At 32.6% G+C, this 26,884-nt stretch overlaps 1 protein-coding gene across 1 annotated transcript in view; it reads left to right on the forward strand.

The window, feature by feature from the left end:
* LOC145276917 (lysosomal acid glucosylceramidase-like) overlaps window positions 1-26,884 on the forward strand; it is a 78,062-nt gene that overhangs the window by 8,827 nt on the left and 42,351 nt on the right. Inside the window, exon 2 of the mRNA XM_080128383.1 lies at window positions 22,120-22,311. Within this exon, the coding sequence (XP_079984509.1) occupies window positions 22,120-22,311 (192 nt within the window). The remainder of the gene's footprint in view (window positions 1-22,119; window positions 22,312-26,884) is intronic.

Here is a 26,884-nt window from a genome sequence, read left to right on the forward strand (position 1 = left end):
ACCATGTCACTTGTAGTAGAGGACTCCATAGCAGGTAACTGGTCTGTCAGAATTGAGGGTGTATTTACATTGAAACCGAATACAAGTTCATTTGGACTGTGTCCAGAGTAATTGAGGAGGGCATTTTTTGCACAAATAGCCCATGCCAAGGCAATTTCAGGTTCACACTTCTCATCGTCAATTATTTTTTTCATTGCCTCAGCAACTATCAAATTATGACGTTCTACAGTACCGTTGCTGAATGGACTTTCTGCGGCAGTAGTACAGGTCTCTATGTTGAGTTTTTCATTCATCTGTCTATAGTGTTCGTTGTTGAATTCACCCCCATTATCACTCAGAAAACGAACAGGAGATCCGAAATAGGTAATCCACATCATAAAGATGTTTTTGATGATCTCCTCCTTCTTCTTTGTTTTGATCAATGTTGCCGCTGAATACCTGGTAGCGGCATCAATGAGATGTAGTATCCACACCTCATTGTGGATGAACTCTTTCAAATCCATGCAAACTGTGTGATTAAATCTATTGCCAAGAGGCAATCCCACAACCGGTCGCAGTGGAGCTTTTTTAAATCTAAGGCAAATTTGACAGTTTTCACAAACCTCCTCAATCGCCTTTATAAATTCCTTGTCATTGAATTTGCCACTTTTTTTAACCAAGGAAACAAGTTTTTCCTTCGAGGCATGAGCAAACTGTCGATGAAGTTTTTCTGCTTTTTTTTTTTTTTCTGTGAAAGAACACTGACCAAAATTCTGAACATGTAATACAATGTTCTTAGTACCACTATGATCCAACAACTTATTTGTTAAGGGGAGACAATAGTGCCCTGAAGTTGTGGTCTTTAGTTCAATACATTTATCAAAAATCCAGCACATATCTTTCCGGAAATCTAGCACTATTCCTGCTGTCTTCATTGATTTGTGACTTAATAGAAGAGGCAAGTCGTTTTTCACAATATCTGCTTCGATATAAACTCTTATACCTCCGAGTGTAACCGGAAATTTAGCAACTTTAATTGCTGTGACAGCCACTCCATCACCAAAACAAAAACTCCGGTCTGAGTTCGTATACTTCACTAGTTGCAGGTCACTTTCATTTAAAGTATCTAAATAAACATCAAGCCACACTTCGCCAGCCAGTGTGCGAGTACAAGCAGAATCCAAGACTGCCATTCCAAATGTTTCCTTTACAAGATTTGAGATTTTTTCATTTGTACTGTTCAAATAAATATTTTCTTGAATGAACAACGTAATGTGTATTTGTTCTGTCGCTTCCGTAAACCTGGGCGTATTTCTAGGACACTCTCTAATTAGATGGTTCGGAGACTGACATTTGTAACACAACAACACGTTTCCACTTCGGTCACATGGATTAGATTGTCCTCGACGAAAACGCCTTTTGTTGTTACCCGGTTTAGAATAATTATAGTTGACGATTTCGGGCTCTGATTTCACTGCCGGTACATTTTCATCACGATAAATGTCACCAAATACTTTCTTTATCGATTCCTTCATGTTTTGATACGTCAAAACAGAACACGTTGTCCGCGCTAATTTTTCGTTCTCTTCCGATATGTTAACCGCGTTCAAAACAAGAAAAGCTTGCACTCCTTCCGGTAGAATAATGTAGAATTTTTTTAATCTTTGGTACAAAAACTCATAACGAACAAGAAAGTCATTTATACTGGTACCTGACGGTCTTTTATAAGTGTAAAATTCCTTAAAAGTCATGTAAGCGCGCATGTGTTCATCCTTTAAATATATGTCATCCAGTTTCTTTATTAAGATCTTCAAGCCATCTCGTCCGCCGATGTCACTTGTTGGCAATTCACGGACACATTCTCTAATATTCGGTGGTAGCGTCAAAAACACTGCTGGCCCTTTTTTTTCCTCAGAAAGATCCGTGAACAACGACCACATTTCAACGTCTTGTTTCCAGTTCTCGTAAACATCCTCCCCCTCCAACAATGGAGGTTGTTTGTTCGAAGTTGCCATATCCGATATCCGATCTGTCTAGTGCTACAGACAAGCTGTACAAAAAAAAAAAAAAATTTTTTTTTTTTTTTTTTTTTTTTTTTCGTTTTGTCGCACACAGAGGGATATCTCTGCTACCATTTGTTGAGACACTTGTAGTCTGTCTAAACTGTACGAACGAACTGACTAAACCAAGATGGCCGACTCCTATTTATATCACCACAAGCAAGGGAGGTAACCATGTAACTGAAGCAAGGGAGGTAACCAATGTCTACATTAACAATCGGTACCAATGTCATTTACGTATCGGTGTTGTCATATCAGTGATGCTCCTGATGTTTTGGTGTCTTCACTCCTGCTGATGTGATCTGTGTTTTGTTTATAAGCTCGATGTAGATCTTGTATTTCACAATTAACATAACGAAGAAGCACCCCCCTGTTTTTTTTTTTTAATGATTTAGATATTTGCCTATTTTTTATGATTTGAATATTTGTCGATTTTACAATATTCTTTTTGACACTTCTCCATTTTAGACTGCCAGGGAAAACTATTTCTTTTCATTTTTTGAAGAGTTCAATTTGAGACAAAGAAAGACAATTTGGGACAAAGGAAGACAATCGCGAAATGAGTTCAATTAACTTCATGATTGCCTTCTTTGGTAAATCAAAAACAAACACAAAATACAACATTCATTAAAAGAAGATTTCTATTAAAATTTTAATTGTATTTTTTTTAAATGAACAGTTTCTTTTCTTTCTTTTGAAATATATTAAAGCAGTCATTATGTAAAAATATGTGCTTTATTTATTTCTGTACATGTGGAAAACATTCTTATTTTCTATTTAAGTTTGCTCAAAAATGAATTCAATGAAAATAAATAAAATCCCCATATATTTTAATCAAGTAAAGCTCATTCACTAAATTGTTGATATTTGTTGCACTTTAGAAAAGGTGGTAACATCCATGCTGACAATTAAATGCAATAATAAATGTTGGAAAATTAGTACAAATGATTAACAGACATAAAGTCCATTGCATGCAACTTCAGCTTACGAATTGCAACGAGGAAACAGAAAACAGAAAATTGTCTCATGAATTTAACCTTTGGTCTAGAGTTTGCACTATTTAGAACATGTTGGAATATTTGTTAAGAATATTGCTTATCAATATTAGATGTTGATATTTTAGTTCATAATAGGCACGGCCAAAACAGAAAGGGGAAGTATTTGTTGATGGAGTTTCTCTTTAAAAAATCTACCAAAAATCAAGCATTTATCCATTGAATACAAAATTTTCACTGATTATTAAGTGAAGAACAAACTTTATAATGTTTTTTTTTTATGAAATCGATATATATATATATATATATATATATATATATATATTTGCCTATAACCCCCATTTCTTTATTTGTGGGTACAACTATGCTTAAAATAATCAGCTGAAACTGAGCAAAATATATTGTATTGTGGGGAGGGTGAGGATTGTAAATAAAACAAACAAAAAAAGCAACTGTGCATGTATCAATTTTTCAGGTTGAAAATCTGAGTTTTGAATGTGTTTAATTTTTCATTTTTTGTGTTTTGAAGTATGAAATCCATTGATTATGTTAATAATAATTATTATCTTTCAGATTAGCAAAAAAATATATATATTTCTTCATTATTTTTACATAAAACACTACTTTTAAATATTTTGAAAAATAAATTAATAATTTTCTTTTAGTGAGCCCAATGTTGCCAATGTACTGTATAGGAAATGCTTTGAAGAATTGATACCAAAAAAAAAAAAAAACGATAAATAACAGTGCATTTTGCTAAAAATGATTTCTTTCCACAATTTGTTATGCATTATTTTTTCATCTACAGAAAACCATATGGCCTAAAAAAACAGTTGTTCTGTATTTACAAATAGTTGTTACCTCCTTCTTTTCCAAAATTATGTCCAAGTCTACCGCTGATGATAGACAATTTTTATGTTTGTTCTTATCCAGAGTGCCCCATTTTGGGGAGCCTGATTTTCACCACGTTAAAAACTGATTTTGTGTCTAACTCTGCCCTCCTGGGGAGGCAAGTAATAGGAACATCACTGGTTTGTGAACTATCTGATGATGCTGTAACTTGCACTTGGCTTAGTTCCACACTAAAAACACTTGGTGCTGATGGCAAGACAGGGTCAAGACGACCAAGTGTGAACTAGATGCAGATGTTGTCTCAAACACATATGGAGTCTAGCATTCCCAAAATTGTCAACCATTTGGTACTGGCCAGCCTCATCATTGCTTAACTTTGGGGGTTATGTAGGCAACAAATATATAGAATAAATGACAAAAAGTTATATTCCAAAATTCATGATGTTGACCATCTTATAATTAATCCCTTTAATTCTGTTGACTAAAACAATTCTTGACAGTATCTGTTTCGTAGCGCAAAATCAACAGATACTGTCAAGAATTATATAAGTACACTGAATTAAAGGAATAACTTATAAGATGGTCAACATCATGAATTTTGGAATATAACTTTTTGTCATTTAATCTCTATATTGCTCTGTGATTACATTGAGCTTCTTAAATAAGGATTGATATATAATAAGAAAATATATTTCTACATACATATATATATATATATATATAAGAGCAAACAGTTAATAAAACATGTTAAAAAACACTTTGAAAAAGAGTTAAAAACATATTTAATCTGAAAAGGAAACACTTGATAAGTGGATAGTCCTTAATCCGCTGAGTTTCGAAGAAATACTTTCCTTCTCATCAGAGGGTAGGAATTAGCAAAATGCGGGATCGGATTTTGCATACAAAAGTATTTGATGAAACTACAAGTAAGTCAAAGATCTTACTTGAAAACAAAAATTATATATATATATAATCATTTATGAAAAAAATGAAACCCTTATTCTTCACTTAATCGTCCAAACATTAGGACTAAATGAATTTATTTTGTTTATTTTGTAAAGCCTACTGTAGTTTCTTTAAAAGTAACGTTAAACTTTGGATTTTTTAATTTTGCTATGCGATATCTATATATTGAGATAAAATATTGAATTCTTTGGTACTTATGTTATAGTATTTTTGCATATTCTTATAGCAAATCATCCTAAATCTTATTTAGACAAAAAATAAAAACTTAATTGATTCAAAAACCTTTTTAAAAAAATATTTAAATGTTTTACCTATCAAGATAAAAATCGCGGTAAATGGTGTTTTCTTGGAAAATTTAAAATTCTAGTAGAAAGAAATTTATATTAACTTGTTTTAATATAGAATTCAGGCTTTTATCTTTCTGGGGGAAAAAAGTTGCTCAAGAATAATGGATTTTAATAGATCCTAACTTGTTTTAAAAATACTTAGGTTTTTATTTTTTTCCATTTTTTTTGGCTGTGCCTAGTTTATAATATTAAAACTATTAGAAAATGTGGTACAGTGCAAAAAAAGGGCGGTGGAAGGTCGATAATCCAGAATGTGACCCAAATTCATGTCAGCATCTTCTGACATGGTTTTGTAAGTAAAAAAAGCCACTGAAAAGTTTGGCAAAGAAGATAAAATCAAAATGCTGAAAAAAAATTACTAAACAAGAAAATGGTTACTCTAACTGTAATTATATGAAAAGAAAAAGTTTTTTCCAAGAAAAGTATATGAAAAGTTTTTTTTAAAACGTTTTCAAAGATCTTTTGATACTTCTGCAGTTTTGTTACTGCAATGAATTCAAACTTTCACGAGCATTTCCGGGCAGATAATGGAAAAAATCGGGGTACACTGAGCCACTTAGCCAATCAAATTCAAGCTAGCAGACAAGAAAACAACTCAATGAATTCAATAAATTTTTTACCAAAGTTCACAAGCAATTAACAAAATGAATTTATTGCAGCTAAGCAAAAACTCCAATCTAAGGAATCTGCTATCCAATTCGCTCAAGAGAATAAGCTGATTAGCACAATGAAGAAATGACTGGCATGCAAGCATCCTTGTCATCTAAAAAAAAAAAACGAGGAAAAGCTATGCCTGGAGATGCCATAATCCGAAATGCAGGACATAGACTGCATTACAGTAAGAGACATTTTTCTCCTGGTCCCATCTTTCAATTGCACAAATTATAAAATTCATTTATCTATGAGCGTATGATATGGTGACATTTAAAAACATTGTGAGTGCAGAATCAAGTTTGAACATACATGTCTGTCTGGAAAAACTTTTTCAGAGATGTATGTACTGAGTATTTTCGACAGAACCCTCGACAGATTGGAGATCCAAGGCATATAGTTGAGATTGATAAATACCTCTTCAACAGAAGGAAATATAATTTAGGAAGGCCCTCCAACCGCTTTGGGTCTTTGGCAGATATGATCCTGCAGAGAAGGGTTTTCTAGTTACCATGCCAAACAGGAATGCTGAAACCTTCCTTCCACTAATAAAAAAATACATTTGGCCTGGGACAAGTCATATTCGACTGCTAAAAGGCATACAGTGGAGTTGAAGGAGAGGGTTACTAACATGAAACGGTTAATCACAAGTTAAACTTTGTTGACCCTACTACACATGCAGCAACAAACCATGTTGAAATGATGTTGAAGGAAGCAAAGCAAAGGAACAAAATCGGGTGTCGGACTAATAGGGACTTATTAGAGAACTACCTGGCAGAGTTCATGTGGAGACAGAAATTCAAAGAAGATCCCTTTGTCTCCATATTAAACCAGGTTAGCTTCCTTCCACTTTCTCCACCCTCCTCTTCTCTATCTCCGCTGTTATCATCTCCTCTTAAAGCAAAAGGCAGTTTGCCAACCACCCTGCCTCTACATTAAAAATAAATTCCTAAATATAGTCACGATTATGTAATCTGAAAAAAAAAATAAAGTAGCAAGAAAAAGTTTCATTTTTGTTTTTCTTCGTTTTTGTTCACGATTACAAAAAAAAGAAAGAAACTCCCCTCCACACACACAAGAAAAAAAGCAAAAATTATAACAATGTCTCAAAACATAATAACAATGACTCCCCAAAGATAATAAATCTAAAAAAAAATGGTCACATTAAATTAACGTAACAAAAAAACATAGACATTTTTCATATTTTGTTGTTTTAATTATTTTATTTCGTTTTTGTTTTCTTATTAAAATAAAAGTTTAACATTACCAGTGGTGTTTTAGTTATTTCTCCTTAAGAGATTGGTAACATTTTTGGTTATTTGGGTTTCCTCACAGAAACGCTTGTGAAAGTTCGAATTTATCGCGGTAACTAAATGGCATAAGTACCTTTTATTTTTTATTCAATTTTTAATTTTTTTTTTTTAATAATGAAAACATGGAAATAAGTATGAAAGAAAATGTTTTTCAATTTCATTAAAACTTACAAATATTTTTATGACGCAAACATGAAAAACAAAAGTGTAAAAAATTAAATTATTTTTCCTTTTCAAAAAAATTTAAGTGTTTTAATGACTTTTTGTTTTTGCTAAATCTTTTTGGAGGGAGGGGGGACTTTTCTTTTTTTTTTACTTAAAAATGTTTTCCATCAATATTTTCTTTCGCTAAATCTTTAAGAGGGTTCATTTTTACTTTAGACAGCGGGCTATAATTCATTTTCAATTAAAAAAAAAACAAAAAAAGCAACAATTTTCTTGTTGGAATAACTTTCACAATTTCATTGAAACTTGTTGACTACTGATTGCAGATTGGCTTATGATAACTTGTCAGAAGATGGTTGCTTACCATAACTTGTCAGAAGATGACAGCGTAAAGTTGGGTCAAGTACCCTAATTTTTACTAACTATTCTAACTTAACTAGTTTGCGTTAATTTTCGTATGAATGAATTAGCTGTGTTAAAAAGAATAAAATCGATGGAAGAGGAAGTGTTCGGCGCTAAAAAGAAATTTTCAGAATGCTGTCAATCCTTTTTTTTTTCTTATTAGATCTTATTAGATTACAAGCTATTTCGGAAGAAATGGAGGGGTTTTAACTAACAGTCGAGAGTTGGATATTTTTAGAGTTGGCATCGGCATGTTTTGGAGAATTGGTTATACAATACGAAAGTCAGGCTTTTCGAAAATTGGAATTATCGTGTTTGGAGAAGATTAAATTACAAGATAAAAGTAAGATTTTTTACATTTGGCATTGGCATGTTACAGAGAATTTTGAATTTTGAGAGCTGAACTTTGTGGAAATTGTTGTCCTGCAATGGAGAATTGTAAATGCGCATTTGAGAGTCAAACTTTGTTAAAATTGTCATCATGCTATGAAGAATTTTAAATAAGAATTCGAGAGTCAAACTTTTTGAAAATTGGAGTTGTCATGTTATAAAAAATAATGAATTATGATTTCAGTGGGAGTTTTGAAAATTAGCATCATAAAGTTACGGAGAAGATTAAATCATGATTCAAGTCAAACTTTTCAAAAATCATTGTTACTTAATAGAGAAGATGAGGGCTAGCTGTGTCTGGCCATGTACTGAGTGCTAGTTGTGTCTGGATGTATACGGAGGACTAGGTTGGCCTAGCTGTGAATAGCTGTGTCTGGCCGTGTATAGAGTCAGCTGTGTCTGGAAGTGTCGATATGGGCCCAAGTTTGTATGTGAAATGATCTATAAGTGATCTTGTGGTTTGATATGCATTAATTTAGATATCAATGAATTATCTGAATTAAAAAGAACAAATTTGGGAGTAGAGAGGGTTGAGTATTTGAAGATGGGAATGTAAGAAGTTGTGTGAATGCTGTCAATCCTTTTTTTTTTCTTATTAAATCTTATTAGTCATGAATTAAACTAGCGTAATCTGTCATTCACCAAAATATCACATTTAGACTTTACATTCATGATCAATATATCAAAAGAATTCATACCATGAATATCCTATTTAAGGTGTGTACCGTACAATATGCAGTAGAGGATTTAGGTAATAGAAATTTTATATACAAAAAATATGTATAATGAAAAATAACCCATGTTAGCAAAAAGAGCTCAATTTCTAAACTGCAGTAAACTTAACCAGGGGCACAATGATACAGCAATAAAAGAAGGCATGACTCACAGTTTTCATTAGTGCAATAAACACAAACGGTTGAATTCACCAAGTCAACCGAATGAAGTTTTTTGCTGACCCAGAGGGCATTTCTTATCAGCGGCCAGATCAAAGATACATCTATATCTAAGCATCTTTGCTCAGGTGTCCAAGGCCAGATTTAGTGTAGATGCCCCCTCAACAAACTGAGTCCTTCAATTCTATCATCTCAAATGAATTCTCTCACCATAAAATTGATATACTGCCTTTCAAGACTACAGATGAGTGTCGGAGAGGCTTTCATTTTTAAGAGGAACTTCAAGGCCCATTTGAATTCACAATAAAGAGTGCTTACCTTGAAGCAGCCTCTATGCTTCTCTCTCATCTAAGTGAACACTTTTTTAAGTCAGTAAGGCTTTCTTAGTGTCTTTTTTATAGAAGTCACCGTTTCCCTCACAAGGTGTACACATTTGTATGAATTGTGTATGATTTATTTAATATGATTGTATAATTTTTATTTTATTATAGATGGAATAAACAACAAGTTGGGCATGGTAGATTTGTGATATTATGGACCATCATGCCTCCTCCTCCCCCCCATTTAAGTACAAGACAAAAATGTTGAATTGACAAATAACATGGTGATTAGGAAATAAGATAAGAAAGGATGTTGTTTAACATTTTGTTTGATAGTTTCTGGGTGGTCAGCTGAGAAGTTGAGTGAATGTGGTCATTTCCAGAGACAAGTGAAGACTGACTGAGAAGGAGTCCGGACATCTAGGATTTCTGGTCAAAGGTGAATATATTGAGACGAAGCAGATGGGGTGAAATGGAAGTCAGATTTTGGCAGAAATCAGATCAGGGTACGCTCGAGGAGAGGATGGCCTGAGTTTGGCTTTAGGGAGATCACCGAGAGAGTCCAAAATTCAACAACTCTTGTGTTCAACAAAGAATGTTTTCACTGGGCAAATATGATGAAATATAGTGAAAAGAATTAGTTTTGAATATAGTTGTATCAATGTCCCGCATCCTGCTATTCCAGGATACTGCTACCTTTTGTCCCTCATTTGCATTGTTCCTGTTTCTCATTCTTATCCATTTTTGAAGATCTAAAAGTCCCAGGTATATTCCTGCATCTTTAAATATCTTGACCGTTGAAGTAGTTGTACTTTAAAGTTCTGAATTTTTTAGATGAGGACTGATTGTTTATATTACTTATATTGATTGGACTATTGTTTTCATCTTGGGTGTTATTAGTTACTGGCGTAACTTTTCTTTTTTCTTTTCTAAACAACAACCAATATGCCTGAGAACAATCCAACCAAAACGTTGCACAAATAACACTCAAGATGAGAACAATAGTCTGATCAATACAAGTAATATTGTTGTACTTTGTTTATAACTCTGTACTTCTTAGTAACAAAACTGGAGTTAACTCTTCAACAGCTTTGGTGCATGTCACTGAAATAGACATAATTTTGTCTCTCTTTCAAGTTGAGATTTCATCATACAACTGACAGTAGCAATAACCTCTATAAAAAACTCAGTTTAGATATTTTGTCACTATAAAGCTTGGTCTAATCTACGATTTACAATGAACAGCACAACACCTGCAGCTGGGAGGTAATGGTGTCTGAGTGGTTAATTACACGGTCTAACAACCTGCGCCAAGTTCGAACCCAGTTTGTTCCATGGAAATACTTTCACTTAGGAACGTTGGCAACCTTCCCATAAGTACCCAATATCCTTCTAGAAAGAATTCTTAATAGAAAGATATTAGGGGAAACAAATGACAACAAAAATCATCATGAATGATGCTCAATAAACAAACAGCAGAAGCTCTGATCCTACCTGCAACTCCAGCACGGACCCGGCCATAACAAACAGTAGCATTAAGGCTAAATCTTTGCTATATTTCAAACACTGCTGTATGGGATCATCATCAACTGCAGCAAGCAGATTTTAATTGATGCAAGATGACAGACAACATCCCAATGCTGCCATAATCATCATCACAGCAGCAGTCCTACTCTTAATAATACACTGAGTCATACAAGCAAAGAGATATGTCTACTTCTAAGAAAAAAAGTTCTTTTTATCTTATGCACGAGTTTGTTTCCATTTTTATTTCACATTTATCATACATTTTATTTTTACTTGCTAACTAAAATTGTTGTATGCTAGGCAACAGGATTTTCAGCTATATCATCTGTACCACAGCTCCTACTACACAATAACCTTGCTTTTTAGATTATTTTTCTCATAGAGTCACCCAATTCCCAGACTCTATTCAAAGGATCGGGTAGTGTTGTAGTAAATTATTCTTTGTTTCTGTCATCTCTATTGAAATACATTCTAATGGAGTCACCCAACTCTCAGGTTATGGTTAAGTGAACTGGTGATGTTTTAATAAATTATTTTTTAGGGTAGTGTCACGGCTGTTTAAATTCAATGCAAGTACAATCTACATTTCCTGTGTACTTGGATATGCTCTAATTTCTTATGTTTCTTATGTGCTTTTTTTTTTTTTTTTTTTTTTTTTTTAATTTTCTTCCTTTGAAGATTGTAATGCTGGGTATGGGGCAGCCAAACCAGCCACCAACATTGCCCCGTTTTTATTGAAACCAACCGAGAGCTCTTTTTAGTATCCTCACCGTTCCCTTAAGTGCAATTGTCTGGATCTCTTTTGCACTTGGTTCATCAGGAATATTAGTTAGGTAGAACTTCAGGTTCTTCTTCATAAGCCCTGTGGCACCTATGATAACTAACAATTGTGAATGGACACCTCATTCAAAAGTCATCACAGCAACAAAAGAGAGAGGAGCAGCAACAACCAAAGTCAAATTGATAAAAAAAAAAAATGGTGGCCTATAACACTAGAGCCTTAAAAATGAAATAGTAGTCCCTTCATCAGAGTGAAGTATTAAGTTAACAGTGTAGTGATTGCGTATATCCTTAACCAATGAAAGCAACTAAAACATGAAATATAAGTGCATAATGCATTTATTTTACTCTTATTCACCCCAAACAAGACATATTGCTGCTACTGTTTCGGACCATGCCTATAGGGACACTATGTAGGGAGTTGAGCTGCAAAATATATGTTTACATTTAAATTTCTGCATATTAGTACAGTCACGGAAGCAGGAAACAGGGAGGAATTCCAAAGTTTAGCAAAAACTATTAGAGTAGAAGCTTTCCGACATCTAGAAACCTCTACAGTGAAGGGGTGGAATTTTGCTACTTGTTAGATTAGTCAGGGGTATTTATGTTGACGAGACACAAAACATTACACCTAAGTTCTTCATAATAATAATGTAGAAATTAAAAAAAAAAAACTTCTAAAAACTTGGGTTTATCACATTTAGAAAAAAAATATTTTTGTCCGGTAGACAATTACACAAATTTCTGAGAAAGTGGATGTGATCACTGGTTTAGAAACTACTTTTAACATGATTATACCTGAGTGTGGGTGGGTGCATCTGACTTGCATAAAGCCTACTAAGCAAACGAATTGCATACTCTCTCATCCAAAAATCTTAATGATTATAGTTTATATATAATGTTCCTACTATCATTACAAAAAAATAAAAAATAAAACAAAATAAATTTAGCTATGTGTTGAATGAAATACCTCCACCTTTTTCTTGATAGAACATCTTAACTCTTAGTGCTATGTATTGTTGGGCATGTTTGCGAGTATGAAGAGGAAGTAAAAGAACTTAAGTGGTAGTGACATCAGATGGATATTTAAGAGCATAGTGGTTATTATCTTTCTGGGAGTTTAGATGTTCCAACAAGCATTGAAAGTAACTGTTATATATTAACTCTCCTGGGCATCGTCAAGTCACCTAAGTGATTATTATTATTATTATTGAATAGAGATGTAGATGTTATGAAATAGGAAACATTCAGAGAAAATATTTTCATAACAAATGTTGGAAAATAAAACAATTCGTTTGAGTCATAATGGAATTTGGGATCATGGATGGTGGGCCAGTTTAGAATGTAGATAGATAAACAAAACTTAATTTAGGATAATAATAAGATTGAATTGACATCAGAGAAGGGATAGTTTTAATATATACATATTAGTCGGTTAGAGAGAGGTCGAGTTTGATAGCAGATTGGGGATCTAGTCACTGGGATTTGTTGAAGAGAACAGATGCATTATAGCAAGATATAGAGGCCAAGGAAGTGTGCAACTCCAAAATGGGGAAATGTCAGGAAATAAAATTGCATAAAATCTATTCCAAGTGTCAATTGTCTTTCCTTGGATAGAAGAAATTTTCATTGCAGTTTTGAAAACTGTCAGTCAAGACCAGCCGACAGAAGAAGGTATGTTCCCTCTTTTGGCCTGATGTACTCCAATAGAAAGATGTTATTCATCCCTTGGCTAAAAAGAACTATTCTTGTACATTATTGTCTGCATTGCCTGTTTATTGAATGTATATACACCTGCCCACACATGCATCTACTCAAGGAACATTATAAGCACTAGACGATCTCAAATATACAAACTGACATGTATATACGCACTAGAAATAATCACACATCAACACGTACATACACTCAACACCCTAGAGACAATATGAACAGTGATACAAACATACATAAACATAGAAAGCACATATAAACACATATGTGCACACATTATATACACTCGTTATAAAGACCAGTTATATAACAACTAAACCACGTTCTTATATCATAAGTTTCTTTCTCCTTTGACTTTGCAGATGATCAAGTTGTAGCTGATTGAATAAATCATTCCTTTTTGAAAAGATTTTGTGTTATGTTAAATGAATAAACACAAACTATCACTTTCTTGACCCATCTCCCAGAGCATGAGATCCAGCAAACCATTTCTTGACCATTTTTGACAACACTGCCAGAAGCTTGTATGACAGGTGCTCATAGCCCATTCACGAATGCTGATCACCTTGTAATAATGGTTGATATCACAAGCCTTTGACCCCAAACTGAAGTGCTGTCACTCTTCAATGAGATGTTACCAACGTGTTGATTGAGAATCCTTGAGAGATCTCATCAGAGATGCACTTTTAAGTAAAATCTTTTATCTTGCTGCTAAGCATTGTGCAAAGGAGGTAACTGAATTGATCAAATTTGGTATAAAAAAACATTTGTCCTAGTATAGACTTTTCATATTAAATATTATATTGTGAATTACTATTGCATATAGACAGCAAACATTCCACCGATTCAACCACCACAAGTCAGCTACAAATAGAGAAAAATCTATAACATCAAGAAACCACTGTAAGAGTGCAATGACTACAGCTAAGAGTAGGTACACTGAGATGTCTAGAAAATGCACCAAATCGCAGGAATTAGAAACTTGTAATTTTTGGAAAATCTATAATAGTGTGGTGAACAATATGCAATCAATAATTCACCCGTCACTATTCAACTATTATGCATAAGGTTGAACTGCTTGCCCAACAGTTTGCCTTAAACTCCGCCTTGGACTCTACAAACCTAATTGTCCACTACAGACAGAAATCCTACATGAGAATCTGATCATTACCTCTTCCCATTCTCGGATATCATAAAAACCTTGACAACCCTAAAGCATGTAGACCAGATCTTATCTTTGCTATAATAATTTAACATTGCTCGCAGAGATATCCCCTGTTCTTTTCAAACTCTATAACAAATACTTTGCTTAAACTTTATTCACTGATAACTGGAAAATTGCTTCTATGTTATCAATTTTCAAGAACTCTGGTGAAAGAACTGACTACAAAATTATCATTCCATGTCTCCTTCCGCTCTACACTTATGTTTGAATTGTTAATCAATCGAGCGATGGTTCATTACTTCGAAAATACTAAATTCCTTTTTAACCAACAGTATGGATATAGGCAATCCTGTTCTACTTCGTTTATTTTGTAATGATCATCTCTAAAGACATATATAATTTCATCTGCTAAAATTTTAATCACATTGATTACGGTGTAGCTTCAGTAAAATAAACCATTTAGTCAAATGCCATTTGTTGTGGATTTAACTGAATACGATATTAAAAATCACTTTATTGGTGCACTTATGTTACGAGGCTGGTGTGTGTTTTGTAACTATTCTGTACTTTCACCTAACAAATTCATAAACAAAAAAGATATTGTAAAACTTGAATTTATTTATATATTTATATATATATATATATATATATATATATATATATATATATATATATATATAATCATTTTATTATATATATTTTTTTAGAGGGGGAGATTGATTTAGCGAGATAAAGGACCGTTTGAATAAATTCATGATTTAAATTTGTAATTATAAAAAAAAAAATTTTTTTTTTCAGTTGCGTGCACTTATGTTACCGAACTAGAGGATGTATTGTAACTATTCTGTACTTTCACATAACAATTTAATAAACAAAAAAGATATTGTAAAACTTGAATTTAACTTGAAAATACTATTTAAAAAAAGAGCATGGTAACATAAATGCATGTGCCGACAACAGTACGGTCACACATAAACTGACACCTTCAGCATTTCATTGTAAATTGCAGAATTTTATAATGTAAATTTACATGTTCCTTTTTGTTGTTTGTTTCTGTTGATAAATTGTTCGTTGGAAAATAATTTTAATGCTGGTTCTTTCTTTGAATTGAGTGCATTCGAATTTAAAATGTTTTCTGTTGAAAAATTTAACTCACTTCTTGCTCCTTTTGGTTTGTCTTATTTGAATTGAATTGATATATTACAAAGAAGAAAACAAACGAACAAAAGTGTAAAAAAATAATACAATAAAAAAAATGTTATCATGACTAATAAAAGTTTCTTTTCTACCTACATGGCTCATTATTTTTTACTCATTTTTTTGGAAATAATTACACAACACTTTAAATTTAAATCCATTTATTCAAACGGTCCTTTGGAAGAGAAATATGTAAAATAAAGTGGTGCTTATGCACTTATGTTACAGTGCTATTTTTTAAATAGTATTTTCAAGTTTTACAATATCTTATTGTTTATTAAATTGATTGGTGAAAGTACAGAATAGTTACAATGCACTAAGAGTATCAGAAGCTGCCATTAAAAACTTGAATAAACATCTGATTATATAGACTGTCTCTATTTCGAAGCTTATAATCAATATGAAAATGTAATTTCAAACCGTAATTTTTTTTTTCAATAAAATGAGGACAGACCAAATTTTAAAATAATGAAAGGTTTAATCGAAAAAATACAATATTTTTTTATCATCAGTTTTCTTAAAAAAGATTTCACAAAATTCAACAAATTTTAAATGGTACCAAAATCTATTAAGTATATATAAATGCCAAAAAATCACTTGCCTATTAAAAAAAACTAAGCAATGGCTGGTTCAATTCTTCATTTATAAGAATTGTCCAAATTTATATTTTATATCCCATGTATTTTTTAAAGCGCTGCTGCTGCTAATTTGCAATTTATCAAATATGGATTTGTCAAAGGGACATAATGTCTCTTTTTTATTGTGTGCTGTTAACCAAAATTAGTATTTTTGGTCCTCCGTAGTTAAAAAAAAAAAAAAAGCACACATTTACTTATAAGTTTTTCCCATTAAACAAAAAATCCAGTCGACTGATTTTTTTTTTTTTTTTTTTTTTAATTCTCTTAATGAAATACATGAGTTTTTGATTATTATCTTATTTCTACTTTATCAACTGGATTTTTTTTTTATATCTAAAACAAGAAAACATTGAATGAAATAGAAAAAATTGCTGTTAGTGTCCGATATTTACATGACGATATAAGCATAACATGAGCTTTCATTTAAAAAATTTACATGGTTTAAAAAAAAAAAGGTTCTACACTTTGGACTTTACAGGTAAATTTCCAAAAAACAATTTTTTTTTTTTTTTTAAATTAGAATATTTTATTTATTAATCTTTTATAACTTTGGTACATAAATTAATTTAAAAATAAAATTTTTTTTTATTACATTTTCACCCCAAATAAGGCATATTGCCACTTTGTTGTAGGGGGCTACTATCAGGGACATGGGTATCAGGGGTACTGTGTAGGGAGTTGGGCAGCAAGATGTCGGTTCACGTTGCACTTGAACTTCTGCATGTCAGTACAGTTGGGGAAGCGAGGACCCGGCAGGGAATTCCAAAGTTTAGCTGTCCTGGGAAGAAACTACTAGAGTAGAAGGCTCTCTTACATCTAGGGGTCTTTACTGTGAAGAGGTGGGATTTAGCTGCTTGTCGGGGGAATTTACGTCAAGGGGGCACAAGTGCTTGCAGTTCGTCAGAGCATTCACCGTTAAAGTACTTGTAGAAAAGGCAGAGGGATGCAACATTTTGTCGATGGGACAGAGGCTGAAGTTTAGATGACAGTTCAGGACCTATCAGATTGGCGATTCTCTTTTGAACCTTGTCTTGGAGCGAGAGACTAGTGATAGATGCACCAGCCCAAATATGACAATACTCCATACTTGGGCGAATGGTGGCCTTATAGAGGTATAGGATACTTTCGGGCGTTAGTATCTTTCTAGCAGAGAGAACCTACCTTCTTCTCAGCGGTCCTGGCGATACTCTCAATGTAATTGTTCCAACTCATGTTTCCTGAGAGCGTTAGGCCGAGGGGTTTAAAGGATAGTCATTAGCCATTGCTATTGGTGGTAGAGAAGGTTTCTTGTAATTATTGAATGTGACCATCCGTTTATGTCCCCATTCCACTGCAGATCGGAGGTCATCCTCTAGTGCTTCTGCCATTTCTTTAGATATGTGTTCATTTGTTTTCCTGTCATGTCTGTTATAGAGTGTGGTGTCGTCAGCATGTATACCCATCTCACCGGCAATTTTGTCAGAGAGGTCATTTATGAATATTAGGAATAACAGAGGTCCCAAGATAGACCCCTGAGGCACTCCCGCATTTATATCATATTGTTTAGATGTACAACCATCGAGGACAACCTGGATTTTTCTCTTATCTAAGAAGGATTTAATTATGTCATGTATTCTTCCAGTGATACCGTATGATCTGATTTTCCTGAGAAGACCTTCATGCCATACCCTGTCAAAAGCCTTAGATATATCTAGAGCTACTGCTCTACCCTCCCCCGCTTTGTCCAGTGACTGGTATATACGTTCAGAGATTACAGTTAGGATGTCTGCTGTTGAACGGGCTTGTCTAAATCCATATTGTTGGTCAGTCAGAAGTTTAGCATCTGTAAGGTGATGGACTAGAGCTTGGTTAATTATTGTCTCAAATATTTTGGCGAAAAGCGGGAGGGGGCTAATGGGGTGACAATTTACTGGGTCAGTTCTTTCGTCAGAATTCTTGAAAACTGGTACTACAGAAGCAGTTTTCCAGCAGGCAGGAAAACAAGATTCATTAAGGCATTTGTTGTAAAGTTTGGAGAGAACTGGAGCTACTTCGGCTAAGCACTTTTTTAATAGCACAGCTATCAGAGATCAGGTCCACATGCTTTTGCAGTGTCAAGATTTCTTATGATAGCATGCACTTGAGAAGGGGTGATTTTCAGATCGTCAAGTGTGGCATCTGTCCGCAAAGGAAAGTCAGGGATGGGGTGGTTAGCAGGGTCCAGTGTGGAGTTGGAGGCAAACTGACTGGCAAGCATGTTAGCCTTCTCAGTTGCAGAGCAAACAACCTCATGATTGTTGGATAGTGGGGAGATTGTTGATTGCCCATTATTTACTATACTGTTGTAGATTTTCCAGAAGTCGTGAGTTCCTAATTTCTGTGCTTCGATGCGTTTTTTGGTGGTTTCAGTAAATTCTCTCTTAGCTGTCGCTATTTCTTTCTTACAGTTACTTCTGGCTGTTTGAACTGGACTTATGCCTTTGCGCGATGGTGGCTGCACAAGTAGAAGTAAACCATTGGGGAGAGTGGGGCTTGCTATAAAATTTCCGTGTGGGAACATGTGCTTCAATTGCTATTTTGAACCATTCAGTGGTCTCATTTTAATAGACATTTCAAATGGGGAGGGGGGTATTAAAAAAAACAAAAACGTTTGTCTAAAATATTATATTCAGTTTATTGGAAAGAGCGTAAAATTGCACATTGACCCTGTAAATATCGTAAAAATTGAACCAATAGAAAAATTTTGATAGATTTTTAAAGTTTAAAAATTGAAAAAAATTTCACTTGTAAAATTCAATTGATTTCATACGTGAAAAAAATTGCTGTTTGAACGCGCACCGGCACTTTGTAAACACTGTTTTGTAAAAAATAAAAAAAATAATAGAAATATTATTTTTTAAACAACTTTAATAGTTTATTTTGGAAGTATATTCCATACAGAAAATAAACAACCCACTTTAAAAAGAGAAATCACAAGTTTTTTTTAATATTTTATTCACAGTTTTCTGTTAGGGGTGTCAAAAATTCCCCCAAAATTCTGATACATCTAACAATGCACTCGCTAGTTTGGTAGCATAAGTGCATGCAACTGAAAATAAAATGTTTTTTTTCTTTTTTTTTATAATTACAAATTTAAATCATGAATTTATTCAAACGGTCCTTTATTTTGCTAAGTACACCCGCCTCCCAAAATATATATAATAAGATGACTATATATATATATATATATATATATATATATATATAAATTCAAGTTTTACAATATCTTTTTTGTTTATGAATTTGTTAGGTGAAAGTACAGAATAGTTACAAAACACACGCCAACCTGGTAACATAAGTGCATAAGTACCAATAAAATGATTTTTAATATCATATTCAGCTAAATCTATAACAAACGGCACTTGACTAAATGGTTTATTTTACTGAAGCTACACCGTAATTACGTAATTAAAATTTTAGCAGACGAAAAATTGTGAGACAAAAGAGTCAAGAGTTCCAAAAATTGATTGTAAAGAATTTTTTTTTTAAATAATTATTGAAAAATATTGCAAATTGTTTACATAGCTGGTTCTTTGGGATAATAGGAGCGCCTGACACCCCCTTCCAAAATGAAAAAAGCTTTAGTGTTTTTACTATTTTAAAGCGATTTTATTTATTTATTTATTTTTTTAAATTTGAAACACAAGTAGTGGCTAGTTAACTTAGAACAACAAGTTCGCATGGCGGAAATTCTTCAGGGTTTAAATTTATTGTAATGCTTTTATGGTGTTTGAAAAACGTTTTGCAGCCACCATATTACTTCCTATTTACTTGCCTCCCCACGAGGGCAGTTAGACACAAGGTCGGTTTTTAATGTAGAGAAGCATTTATTACTAAAAACCGAAATGGTGAAATATAAAAGCAAGTTAAGTTCATAGTAAAAAAAAAAAAAAAAAAAAAAAATTTTTATTCAAAGAATTAAAGAAAGAAAAAGATTCAAAGAAATTTTGAAACTCATTAAGATAAATAAAGATTACCTTTAATAAAATTCTTGTACATATTAAATCATATCATATTAAATATGTTATGAAAAGTTCTATGACGTTTTTATCATACATTTTTTAGAGTATTAATCTCACTTCAAACAGTAACAGTTCAACTTAAAAATATAAGAGAATCATAATGAAAGAATCGTAAATCTAAGGTATTTTCTAACGATTCAATTCCGATTCTCCCCAAAATACACGATTCTTATGATTAACGATTCCAATTCCGATTAATCGTCCCACCACTACTCAGACCGCTTGCCTTTGAAATTCGTTCCCTGTTTCTCACACTGTACCAACATGTATAAAAGTAAATAAAAAAGTATAAAGTGATTTGGATTAAAGCTACAAATTTATCCTCAATTCAGCACGATTACAACATGTGCACACAGCGAGAAAACAAGGTATGATTTTAATAAATGAAGATGATTTGAAATGTTAATTTTTAATGACCATATTAAGCAAATGATTATTGTGTAGCATTAGGAGTCCTGCTCTAAATCAGATTTGGTTATACAGGAGAATAAGAAACAGAATGTTAGATTTTTTTTATTAAATGTCAACTAATGATCTTTGTTGTAAATAAAACCTACTGCTGCTACAGGACAGCAAATAAGACCTACACGAAAATAAATTTCCTTTGGAGTTTTGTTGAAAAAAACTCGAGTGATTAAAGCAACCTCTCCCAACGAGCAGTAAACATGAATAGGAGAAAAAATATTTTACACAAAACTCTAGCACACATACACCGCAAAATTTTTCCCTCAACCTCTGATTTTAACAGCATCATTCGAGAAACTTAATCCTTTTTCATTAAACTCAAAAATGACTCATTCAAATAAACAGCCATGATAGCATCCCTTCTTTCTACCTCAGCTTTGACCAGTATAGGTATCAGTTGTCACTAGAGAAATGTTCAAATGATCTGGCACCAGGAAAGTATCTTCCCAGTTTTTCTCAATGAATGATGCAAAACATGCGTTTTTTTTTTTTTTTTTTTTTTTTTTTTTTGTAGGGTCGTTCACTACAGATGGGTTTTGATTGAAAGGCAAACATTTTTATGCTTCTTGAAGTCTTTAAAATGTTTCTTGCTGAACAATTGATGTCTCCTACTTTAATATGCAAGAGATTTATATCAAATATATTTACTGTGACTTAAAAAATACAAATTCTAATACTAGTAAAATTTGGGATTTGGATAGACCAACTTAAATTCATTATATACACGTTAATACTTCATAAATAATGATATTCATCAATGGATGAAAAGAAAACATTTAGCTAAAGTTTAAAGGAATTCTTTTGAAATTTCACCTTTTGATTAAAAAAAAAACAATGATTTAATTTTTATAAAAAATCTCCATAAAGTTATTTATCTCCTTTCCACAGCAGAAAAATCTGACAAGAGTTGGAAAGTGAAACTGCAGAATCGACACCCTAAAAAAAGAGCACTCTATCTCACAAAATGCCTGAGCAGCCCTAGTCAACATTCCCCAGTAGGGGTGCCTCATGATTAGCAAAAAACTAATCCCTTCCCGAAGGGAGAAGGAAAAGCTTGGGGAGATGGACCTCCTAGAACTGCACAGAATTAGCAACATATCACAGTCAACTCTTTTCCTGAATGTCCTTAAGTAAATTGTTAAAATTCATAAAAAAAATGATTATTTTTTTGTGTATACATGTTTTTATTTTTTTACTGGTTTCAATTTAATGAATTTCTGTTAATTTTAACTTTTATTTTTATTTATTTTTATTTTTTTAGGAGTGCTACAGCCTTGTATTCACAGGTCTTATGGCTTTGGTTCTTCTGTGTGTGTTTGTAATTCATCCTATTGTGATAATGTGGTACCAAATAGTGAAGTGAAGAAAGGAATATATGCTGTTTACTTGTCAGATAAGCAGGGAAATCGACTGGCGAAATCGACTGGAAAATTTAATTTTTCTTCTGAAAATGGTAAGACCCTTTATTTTTTCTTACTTATTTGTGGTTAATAATTTAATCTCAAATTTAGAAAAAAAAATGTCATACTCTATCTTAAAAGAAATGTGGATGCTTATACAGTATAGGACACATATGAAAATTGCTTTCCAATTAAAAATTCTTTGATATATTTGTATATCAGGCAGAAATAAGTATCCACCCCAAAAATTAAGAAAAATTATCAAGTAGAATTTAAATTAAAAATATAAAATCAGTTTTCGTATTTTGACAATCCTCCATTCATTATTTTTATCTTTTTCTGCTTTGTGGGTATTTCCATTTTTATCAAGGGTGGGTGGCAAAATAGCTGTTTGCACTAATATTCATATAAATAACATGAAGTTAATAATAAGGAAGAAAAAAAAAAAAAGATATGCTTAAAAACTGGAAAATTAAAAAGAAGGAAAGAAAAAAAAAGCGTATGAATTTGTATAGAAAGCAAAAAGAAAAAGATGCCTCATTATGGAAATAGATTGAAGACAAAGGATAGCCTGACTTGTTATTTTCTTTCTGAATTCTTCTAAAAACTTGAAATAGATTCTTCCAGCAGTTTTTTTTACTTGATAACTTTTGTGTGATGGAACAGCTATATGCCTACAAATAAATACACATTTCCCTTTATTATAGAGTGGAGGATTAGATATTTTTTATAAAAGGTTCAATCAGTCGATCTGTCAGTCTGTTACATTTGAGTTTGAAATAGCATTTTCCTTGCTAAACATGCAGATTTAATGGATCCTAAGAATGAATCTGTTTAAATCACATTAACTGGAATAAAAGAAAATAATGTGTGTGGGGGGAGGAAGCACTTTCTATCGCATTTGATTAAAGAACTAAGTAAGGTGTTTTACTCCCTCCTCTAAAATATTCACACATTTTTTTTTATAAAAAATCTATATGAAATGATGGATCTATTACTTTAAGGTGAGATTGTTGTTAGATAAGATATTCCTGCATGGTGATGTAGTAAGGTACTCTTTCAGATCAAGGAAACACTCCAGTTCTTATTCTATAAACAATTAGATTTGCTAGTAATCTTTCTATTTCCTCCTCAAAAATGAAAGACAATTACTTGTTTTTATAAGTTCACCAGCTTATTTATTTTTGATAATAAGAGTAGAAATGATATACCTGTTCTTCTTTGTCCTTTTAGCTAGAAACAAAGTGCAGTATCTGCTGTGATACTTAATCTTTTCTGTTTTCGGTCATTGAAAAAACATATCCTTCTAGAAGCAATTTTAATTTTTGCCCCAATCTAAAGTGCCCCTGTATAGGGAGCTGCATTTTCCCCCCATATAAAAACTGACCTTTTATCTAACTCTGTACTCATGGAAAGTCAAGTAAATAGGGACATTTTTTTAATATGGTTATCATACTTGTAGGTGTTCATTGTGTAACTTGGACAACATTTTGAGGGTATTTATTTAAAAGCTCATTCCCTAACATCTTTCCTGTCTTGTTACTGAGTTCTTTCTTTATAATAAAACTAGCCCAGGTGTTTGGAGGTGTATGTTGAGCAAAAAAAAAAAGTGGTAGTAGGCAGACAGGTTCAAACCCGTACCACGAAGGAGGAAAATGTGAAAAAAAAATGTGACATCTTTGCCATTGCGTCCATTGCCAAACTGGAAGTGGCGAAGGTTTAAATTAAAGCTAGTCAATTAAAAAGAGGGGTTGACTTTCAAAAATATCAGCGAAAAAAGTGACCCCTCCTTATAGAAAAGTGTCCAGTTGAGGGTGAAGGAATTAATGTTTTTTAGCCAATTTTTTGATATTTGTCATCCGAAGTGTTGAACTTCAAAACAATACAGATCTCATGAAAATTTGTCTCCTCTGTTGAAAGTTTTAGGCATGCATACATACATTTAAACAGACAGGTGAGATTTATATTATATATAAGAGGCAGCCCAGTTATGATCAATATTTTATATTAAAAATGTAAGTAGACTCAATTTATTTAGCTGGATTTTTCCAAATGCTCATTATAGCCATGATCAGAATGAGAAATGCTGCTTGTTTCATGCTGAACAATATTTATGAAAAGGAATTAATAAGGCATTGTTATTTCAATGTAAATCTAGAAAGTCAATAAACTTTGTCACATCAGAAAACATTCACAAGAACTCGTCTTTTATTACAATTGCAAGGAACTTTTATTTCTTCTTCTGTACCTAACTTGAAATGAAATTTCCTTAAAGAGTTTCTTTTCAAGAACTTTCCATCTTTGTAACATGTTACCATGGGATTGCTTCCCTATGGGTGACAACATGGTAATCTTAAAATCCAATGTCAACAAATACTTATCATAAACCATTCTCATTAGTAATCGAGTTTTGTTCATTTCATACATCATATTCAATCCTCTCATATTCTTCATCACTCAACTAACAATCTATCTTAGTAACCCTTAACCTCTTATGGCTTTTAGCCTTGCTAAGTCATGCCTATTTACTTGCCTCCTAACAAAGGTAGAGTTAGACACAAGATCATTTTTTTTATGTAGGGAAAATCTAACTCCCAAAAGTTGCCTCAGTCCAGAAAAAAATCCTTCACTGACCAAGGATATAAAATATGAAGTATCACAACAGATGCTACATTTTGATATTAGCCAAAAGGCTTGTGTTGCTGAGTGGTGACGCATTATTAAAAAAAATTTAAAAACTGCTATCACATTTTCAGCAGGATCATTCTGTTTAAAGTGAAACCTGAGCTCAGTATACTATACATGCATATGTACAACAGGTTTAGATTGGAAAATACAGGATATGTTTTATGAGGACATCACGACTGTTGAAAACCTGTTGCAGTACTACCAACACCATGATATTCTCAGGCAGAAAAATGTCCACTGTTAATATGTAGAAATATATAAATAAATCTAGTGTCCATCTGTGTGAAAAAAAAAACAAAGCAAAAAAAATGTTCTATTTTTGGAGCTGAAAGGGATAGTTCATTATTATAACACAAACATGGAATATCTGTCTCTCTGAGGTCCAAACTACTATTACTTCTATTGGCGTACTATTATACTATCTTCCAATGATAAATTTGTGGAGAGTAGTGTAGTATCTGTTCTGTCATGATACCAGGCATTAGCTTTTCCTTTTTGGTAGGTGTGGTAGGATAGTATATATTCAGTCATATCCGGGCATTACCTCCTCCTTTTATTGTGTGTATGTATGAAGTGTAGTGTAGTATCAATCTTATTGTTATGAGCACATCCTCCCAGGTATTATCTTCTCCAAGCAAAAATATGCAACTGGAGGGAGTATATGTTTGCTAGTTACTTTTACACTGTTTTCCTTGTTATTTTTTGTTTTTTTTTGTTTTCGTTTTCAAGGAAGGGGGTGTAAGGAAGTGCTACTGATTAGTTTCAGTGATATCAGCTCTTTATTTTTCTGTGGATATTTGACTTTTGGTCAAACAATCGTTAATCTGTTGAAACGTAGATGCCCACTGCTACACCATCATACCTTTAATCGTTGCAATGTCAATTTGTAATTATCTCGTGCAGATTTTGAAATTATGAAATCTATTCATGTTAATTTCTTTATTTTATCAAAGATAAGTTGGATTAGTTGATTAGATTATAAAGCAGACTACATATAATAAATGCTATTAATAGTTCTTAATTTGCATGGTTAACAGATTGTGTGGTCGACTGAAATATTATATTTCTATTGTTTTCTTTTATTGAGAGAAAATTTTTTAGCATTAGTTTAAAATTGATTTCTTATATTTTCAATTCTATGGTGCTTTACATTGTAGAAATATTGAATCTGTTACTTATACACACATCACCAGTGTGAGCTCTCTATATAAAATTTAGACATTAATAACTATCTTCATTTGAAGGTAAGATCAGCTATAACTGGCATTCGTTGTTATAGCTTAACAATGAAGAAAAAAAAGAAAATAAATAATATCTATAACAAGGTTATAACAATAATATCTATAACTCAATATCTATAACAAGGCTGAAGTTGACCGAAATATTTCATTTTTATTTTCATTTATTGAAAAAAATCTTTTAGTATTGAATTTATTTTTAAAAATGATTTCTTATAATATCTTAGTGAATATTTATCCTAGATACTGGTATTAAGCCAGATGTTTATTGTAATATAACAAAAATGAAAGAAGAAAAACCTCATCAAAGCTTTATTCAACTGAATTTTGTAGTAATAACCACTGAGTACAAGAGGCCAAATGCATATAAATAAGAATACAGGGTGGAACGAATTTATCACCCTAAAGAAAACACCACTACAGCTTTATTTTAAAACTTTTATAGAAAAAATTATTTCAGGTAACTTGATTATGTCGTAGCGCTGAAATCTATTCAATGTAGTTGCTGTCAGCCTCAATCACTGCCTCCATATGGGTCTAGAACTGGGAGCATGCCTTTTCCACCTAATTGACCTAATTGCACCAGGGGATTACCACACTCTTCAGCACATCCAAGTACATTTTGGTGCAGACCTTCAAGCTGACTTCGAAGATGTGAAGTGGCATGATGTGGCCGTCACTTGAAACCATACCAAAGACC

Source organism: Euprymna scolopes, chromosome 5 (genome assembly GCF_053919585.1).
Source record: "Euprymna scolopes isolate OS-2025 chromosome 5, ASM5391958v1, whole genome shotgun sequence".
Lineage (NCBI taxonomy): Eukaryota > Metazoa > Mollusca > Cephalopoda > Sepiida > Sepiolidae > Euprymna > Euprymna scolopes.